Source organism: Rhyacophila brunnea, unplaced genomic scaffold, assembly GCF_057557595.1.
Source record: "Rhyacophila brunnea isolate RB1 unplaced genomic scaffold, BYU_Rbru_1.0 scaffold_24, whole genome shotgun sequence".
Lineage (NCBI taxonomy): Eukaryota > Metazoa > Arthropoda > Insecta > Trichoptera > Rhyacophilidae > Rhyacophila > Rhyacophila brunnea.
In genome coordinates, this window is record NW_028232904.1 from 1078987 (window position 1) to 1086639 (window position 7653).

At 37.8% G+C, this 7653-nt stretch overlaps 1 protein-coding gene across 1 annotated transcript; it reads left to right on the top strand.

Annotated features, from left to right (window-relative positions):
* The first annotated feature begins 290 nt into the window (after nt 1–290).
* Nucleotides 291–5451, top strand: LOC147068865 (uncharacterized). The gene is made up of 3 exons (XM_085951557.1): nt 291–303; nt 1979–3171; nt 5434–5451. Exons 1-3 carry the CDS (start codon nt 291–293, stop codon nt 5449–5451), a joined length of 1224 nt encoding a protein of 407 aa, XP_085807683.1.
* The last annotated feature ends 2202 nt before the right edge of the window (nt 5452–7653 follow it).

Sequence of the window (7653 nt, forward strand, 5' to 3'; positions counted from 1 at the left end):
TTTTATTTTGAAGTGTATGGTTTTTTTAATCTAATAGAGCTCTTTTAAGTGATAAAAAGTGTTTCATTCATGTTTTAAAAGCTAAGTTTCGTAGTCACGGAACGGAAACTTATTATGCCCAATTTCATAATAAAAATGATATAAATATTGTATTAATCAATATTTTGCTGAAAAATTGCTATCACCAATTCAGCAATAGAACAAGGAATCTGCTAGCTATATAAAAATGGTTAATTTGAGTGAAAAAATAATATTACCCAAATTTCAAACATGTACAAACTTTGGCGAAAATGCCCATAAAAGGTTTTTGTAACGGTACATAAAAGAACTTTGCAATTATAAGCCTACCTGCCTGGACAGTTTGTATGGTATTTTTCAATGTCAAGTAAAAAACAGTGTTAGTCTCCTGTCTGTAGTTTCAAGTCAATTACTAGAGTAGCCTTGGTGCACGTCATAAAATATGGTATGTATAAAGATTACTACTGGCAATAAAAACCATCATTACTAGTCATGCTCCCTCTGGAATCGACCGAACATATCCCAAGAGCAGTTTCCTTAGACTGAGGTCGCCACGTTTATCGCCCCACGTCAAGTTTTCTCTGACTGAGTTTAAAATACCAGTGCGCATAGGAGAGAGAAGTTCTCACAGAGAACATTAAAGTTATTGGGCCCACCAAACCACACCCGGTCTTAATCGAGCATTCGCACCGTGAGCGTTCACACCAAGGCATCTGCAAAAGACATATTTTGGATATATTAGGGTTTGAAGTCATCGTTTTGTTATGACGAATAGAGTTTCTAAAAAAAAACATAGTATTTGGTTTACATCTACATTATATTGCATGTTCTTTCAGTTACTTCACTTTTACATTATCAAATTCACGACTTTTGCAGTTGTTGTGCATTTAATCTCGAAATTGAAAAATTTGCAGATGCCTTGGTTTTACACTCACGGTGCGGATCACGAGACCCTACGTTTAGTGTGAAGCATTAGTTTTTTTTATGACTGGGAATGTCTTTGGAATGGGAATTTCTCAGTGGTTTTATACTTATCAGAAGTATATCCTGTATAAAATGGTTATCAATTATTGTTAATTACCACGTACCTATATATGGGTGTATGTATGTTATGTAATATACATACACACACATATATAATATGTATAGTTATAATTAACACCCGCGATAGCCGAGCGGTAACGTGTTAGTTTATAAAGTCGTGGGCTCAAATTTGGGATCTGCAATTTTTAAATGTTATTTTTTGAATGTGTGTTTGTATTTAGAGTTCATACTTCATCCTAAAAGTTTGATCAAGTAAACAAAAATATGTGGAGGTTTATATTTATTTATTTATTTAAGAATACAAAACATTGTGGACATAACAAATCTAAATTCAAGACGTACACAACATGAGATTTACATTATAAGTCAAACATTACCCTCACAAGAGAGAAGAGAATATAGAAAATGTAATCTCTATATATATAAAAATCTCGTGTCACGATGTTTGTGGTCGCACTCCTCCGAAACGGCTAGACCGATTTTTATGATTTTTTTAATGTATATTTGTTAGGTATGAGAATAGGTCAACAAGTATATTTCATACCGCTAAGTGATTAGGGTATCTCTATCCAGAAAAAAATTTCTTTTATTTTTTTGAAAATTTCTTTTTGTATTTCTTTTATTATTTTTTATCAAAAAATACCTATAACCCCAAATTTTTACTCTCCTACCCCCACTCTCCCATTTTTTAATCGCGATTTTATTATTTTTGTACGAACAAATTTAACCGTCGTTCGTATTTCAAACAGAACGAAATTATTTATGTTGTTGAATTACAGATGGCGCTACGTCCGAGAAGAATTCAAGAGAAGCGTCACGTCATTTTGACATTTCATTCGGCATATCACAACGCAGAACGTGCAAAATTTTGTACGATTTATTTTAATTTATCTATTTTTGTGTGCGTGTATTACAGTGCACAATGCCAGCAAGACGCAAGGGGGCCATTTGGGCCGTCGAACGAATAAAGCAACAAACATGCAAAATAGTAGAGCAGAAAGAACAGATGAACAAATCCAACAAGATAACAAAAACGTGCGTGTGAGCATGTCGCAATTGCGTGCATCTCAATCACAAGAGGCACGAGCTGAACGAAATCAACAACGACAATTAGAACGGAGCCAAGCTCGCCGGTTCGTAGTTAACACACGCAGAGCAAATGACCGACAACGCCAACAAGTACATCGAGCATTTACATCCGCTTCGTTCATTTGTCTCGCATTCGAGTACGAGCCAGATATTGAATATTCCGCTCATCCGAAAGTGCTGATTGGTGTTATGGACAAAGAATGTCCCCATTGTCATGCGTTCAAATTCAAACACGAGTCAGCCGGGATGTGTTGCGCATCAGGAAAAGTGCAACTACCAGAAATTGTGATACCACCAGAACCAATGAACAGCTTGCTCATCGGCACGGTTCCAGATTCAAACCTGTTCCTGATGTCCATTCGCACATTCAATTCATACTTCCAAATGACTTCGTTCGGAGCAACAGATATAGTTCACAATAGTGCGGCAAATGGTCAACAATTCCATTCTACGTTCAAAATCAAAGGCCAAGTATACCGCAAAGTAGGCTCATTGATGCCAATGCCAAACGAACCACATACATTTTTACAAATCTACTTCATGGGCGGTGAGGACATCAATCGTGTGGATGCACGTTGCGGCTACAATAACCTCAATTCGCCTAATGCCAGGCGCATCATCGGCAAACTGGACACCTTATTGAATGAGCACAATGAATTATTGAAATTCTTCAAAGCACACATGCACGAATTGCAAAGCGACAATCACGCTATTGTCATCAATCCTGATAAAACACCAGCTGGAGAGCACGTGCGTCGATTCAATGCGCCTGTTGTTGACGACATTGCTGGAATCATGGTTGGCGACCGCACATCGACGCGAGAAATCGTCATTCGAAGAAGAAACAATAATCTGGAGTTCATCGCTGACACACACCGTTCATACGACGCTCTCCCATATTCGCTAATTTTCTGCAAGGGACAAGACGGTTATTGCACAAACATTAAACAACGAGATCCTATCACAGGTTTTTCATTCATTATGAATATCATTACTCATTTTGAATTGAGAAAATTATTGGTTGGTGTTTTTTTGTTTTTATCGGCGGTCATCGTCTACAACGCTCCATTCCTCTCTGTCATAGATCTCATCCCCACACACTTACGATACATTCGTTATTTTTTATTTAACAACCAAAATATTCACTAGAAATAATTTATATGGCAGAACAACGTTTGCCAGGTCAGCTAGTATATATATATAATAACAATAATAATAACAAAAAAAAATAATCAAAACATACTTAAGTACAATTTAATACAGAAAAATATAATTTTTGAGAACGAAAACAATACAATTTTATACAGAAAAATACAGTTTCAAAAACAAAATGTAAAGTACATCATTGAAAATGTCTATGTCTTCAGGGAGCGCATTTACTAATCTTGCACCCCTCGCTTATGGTGCCTGATAGGCTTGACACGAGGAAACGGTTCCAATCCAGAATAAATCATGGCTGCGACCACGTAGGTAATTGACAGGCGCATGGAAATTCAAATTCATTAGGACACCAGGATTGGAAACCATCCCTCGCGATAACAGGCAAAAGTGTTTCAACAGCAGAAGCGACCGACGAGATTCAAGAGAGTGAAAAGGAAGCATGCCTTGTAGAAAGGCAGTCGGAAAATAATCGTCTGACGAATTATCGAACGGAAAATAGTTAAATGTTTTAAAATAAAGACATCGAAGAAATTTTTTCTGGACGCGTTCTAAAATAAGCTTATAGGAAACCTCATAAGGACACTAGATAATCGACCCATATTCAAGAATGCTACGCACTAATAAGACGTAGAGTGTACGCATTACATTAGAATTCTTGAATGGTTTGGATTGTCGCATGATAAATCCTAGAAGCTTACTCGCACGTAGAGCTGTGGAAGTTATATGCGAGTGAAAGGATAATGAAGAATCAAAAATTATCCCAAGATCTTTCGCCTCAGATTGACGTTTTAAAGATTTTTTTGATATAATATAATTATATTTAATCGGGGTTCTTGAAGTAATACAATAGCATTTGTCAGTATTAAATTCTAATTTATTCTTTTTTGACCAACTTTCAATTGAGCAGAGATTTCGCTGTAACATGCAACAGTCCAACTCATTGCGAATTGGTGCATATAATTTCAAATCATCCGCAAAAAGTACAAATTCTACTCCATCCATGGCTTTTACTATATCATTGACAAATATGAGGAACATAATTGGTCCAAGATTTGATCCTTGGGGTACACCTGAAAGAGTTTGAGAGACTTCAGATGCACACCCAGCGTACTCGACATATTGACAACGATGCGAAAAATAAGATTTGAAAAAATTTACAAAATGAATAGATCCGCCTACTGCACTCAGTTTAGTTAAAAGAATATCATGATCCACTCGGTCGAAAGCCTTTGACATATCCGTATAAATTGCATCAACTTGACAATGATTGTCTAGTGAACGAGATATGTATTCAGTGTACTCCATGAGGTTGGTAACTGTTGATCGAATAGATCGAAAACCATGTTGAGCATCAGTCAGCTGACCATCCACATGTTTATATATATATTTATGATCTTCTCAGGATCGAACATGGTAATGCTTTTTTTTTTTTTTAAATTAATAACTACTTATATAATACGGCAAATGCCAAGTGACAACCCATTTTATAAATTATCATGGAAACGCTTTGAAAAAAAATACATACGTTGGAAGCAATCTCCTTCCATGTTAAACTAGTACCAATGCTAGACCATGTCCGATCCTAATAGGATCATATGGGCCTCCACAGAGTAGAGGCTTGTATTAACAGATTTTGTTTTTACGAGAAATGGATGTCAGCCACTTACTCAACCTATTAGGTCCATACCCTGACCCACACACATATTGAAAAACAATATGTGTACTTGCCAGACCCAGGATTCGAACCTGGGACCCACGGCATGATAGTCGAACGCTTATGCCGCATGGCCACCGTGGGCGTAAAAACTTTTTATATAGTTCAAAATATTGGAACAACCATAAAGTAAACAATGAACCGGCAAAAGAAGGCCTGAAATAAAAATATAAGTTACTTTTTACGTCGGTCAAGTTATCGCAAAACCAGTAGAAGTACAATCAGGAAAGATGTGAGAAGATTGATGAGGGATATGAATTCTTGAATATACTTACTCCGTGGTGCCCGTGTGCTCCATCTAGGCAGCAGACATCGACGACGTGCTTTTGTGTACGTAATAATTATTAACTAAAACAGGAATTGTATGTTTGAATTGAACATTTTCAGCTAAACATTGTTTATTATAGGTTTCCAACAAGAAATAACATTAAAGCAAATTAATTAAAATAAACGTACATAAATATTTCAATTTAGCCGGGATCCAAATAATATAACACTAGACGTATGGTAGATTTATGCCATACCAAAGTAACTCCACCCCGCCAGATACCTTATTTAATTATTATCACCTAACCATCTTCATTTCAGTGTCTTCCAAAGTGTGTGACGCAAGAAGTTTGAGGTGTGCCGAAAAAGAGTAAATCTGTGAATCACAGCTCCATTGCTTCCCTGGCGAACCATCTATTAATTGGTTATTACACATACGAATAGGTGATCAATCCTTTTGCAAAATACGATACTATATCATCATCATTTATGGCACTAAAACCTTTGGGAGGTTTTGGCCTTTTTCATAAACTTCCTCCATCCTGTATGATCCAGTGAGGACTTGCTTTTACCGAGCGTTTTTAAATCTCCTGTGGTGCAGTCCATCTCAATTTCAGCCGTCCGTGTCTTCTCTTGCTCTCGGGAGTTGCATACATAGCCCGCCATTCTTGTATATCTTCCGGCATTCTATGCACGTGGCCGATCCAGTACATTTTCATAATATGCCACGTGAACTTTTCGCTTCTATAAAATGTGTATAGCTTCTCATTATATCTTGGCCTCCAAATGCCACTTTCTTGAATAGCCCCAAAGATACTTCTCAAAACACTCTTCTTAAAGATATCCAATGTCTCACATCTTGTTTGTCATACATTAATACTGGGCGCAGGAAAGTTTTATATAAGATTGTTTTAGTTTTTCTTTAGAGTGCCTTATTTTTTAGAAGCCTAGAAACCAAAATAGCACATGTTGGTGATGGCGATGTATTTCGTCGCTTGTGTTATTAGGACCCTAGATAAACAAGTATAAGATAAATAAACGAGGCAAAAACTAAATACATGCCTGTCTATGTCACACCACGAGAAGTCGCACCAAAGTTAGATATTGGTGCATACAAGTTTGATACGGTCGACAGTTTCATATACCTTGGATCTCTTGTAACTCGACATAATGATATTACAGAAGAAATCAACAAGAGAATCATGTCTGCGAATAAATGCTACTTTGGTCTGTTAAGACATTTTAAGTCCCGCTTACTATCTCGTCGAACTAAAAGCACTCTTTACAAGACACTTGTAAAGCCAGTGCTCACCTACGCATCGGAAACCTGGACATTAACTCTGCGAAATGAACGAGCCCTGAACATCTTTGAAAGAAAAATTCTCCGCCGTATATATGGACCGATCAGGGATGGCACCAATTGGAGGAGAAGATATAATGCTGAGCTCTACGGACTGTACGAAGATTGCAGCGCAGTTCAATCAAGTAAGATTGGGAGACTGCGATGGCTAGGTCATATGCACCGTATGCATGACAATGAACCGGCAAAGAGAGTGATGTCCAGCAATCCAATAGGACGTAGAAGAAGAGGGAGGCCAAAGATTCGCCGGTTAGACGGAGCTGCCAGTGACTGCCGTATTCTGGGGGTACTAAATTGGAAAGCGGCCACACTCGATAGGGACAGGTGGAGGGAGCTGTTGGAGGAGGCCAGGACCCATACCGGGTTGTCGCGCCCCTGATGATGATGAGATAAACAAATGAATCCACATAATGTTTGAGACTTTCACGGTTGTTTTTTTTTAATCATAATGGATTTCCACCGCGTGTACTTCTTCCTTCTGTCCCCGACGTTTCAGGCTCGTTTCAGAGGCCATTATCAAGAAATATGTGTAATGATGGAGTGTAGTGTAGGTGTATAAAAGCAAACGTTGCTTTAAGAATGTCAAAATGCATCCGATTAGCTAAAAGCAAACGTGGCTCATAGTAATGTGTCATTCGTTACGACCAGAGTTACCCGATCAAATATTAGATTTTGCTGACAGTGCCGGAAGCCATGGCGTTTTTAACCGTAACCTATCATTCCTATTAATATTTTCAGGGATTCTATGAATTTCGATGGCCTCCTTTACTAGTCGTGCGAAATATCCTTTATCTTGGTTTTGAAGACAAATTTGTGTCCTGTATCCATATAGTGCTCGGCAATTGCAAGCATCGTGTAGTGTTTAAGTCGGTATGCCCTCTCGTGTTCACTCACACGCTTCTCTACCGTTCGAGAAGTTTGGCCTGTATACTTTTTCTGTCACGGATGCCCGAAAAATGATGCCTACGACAGAAACTGAATTTACAGAAATAAATGCCTG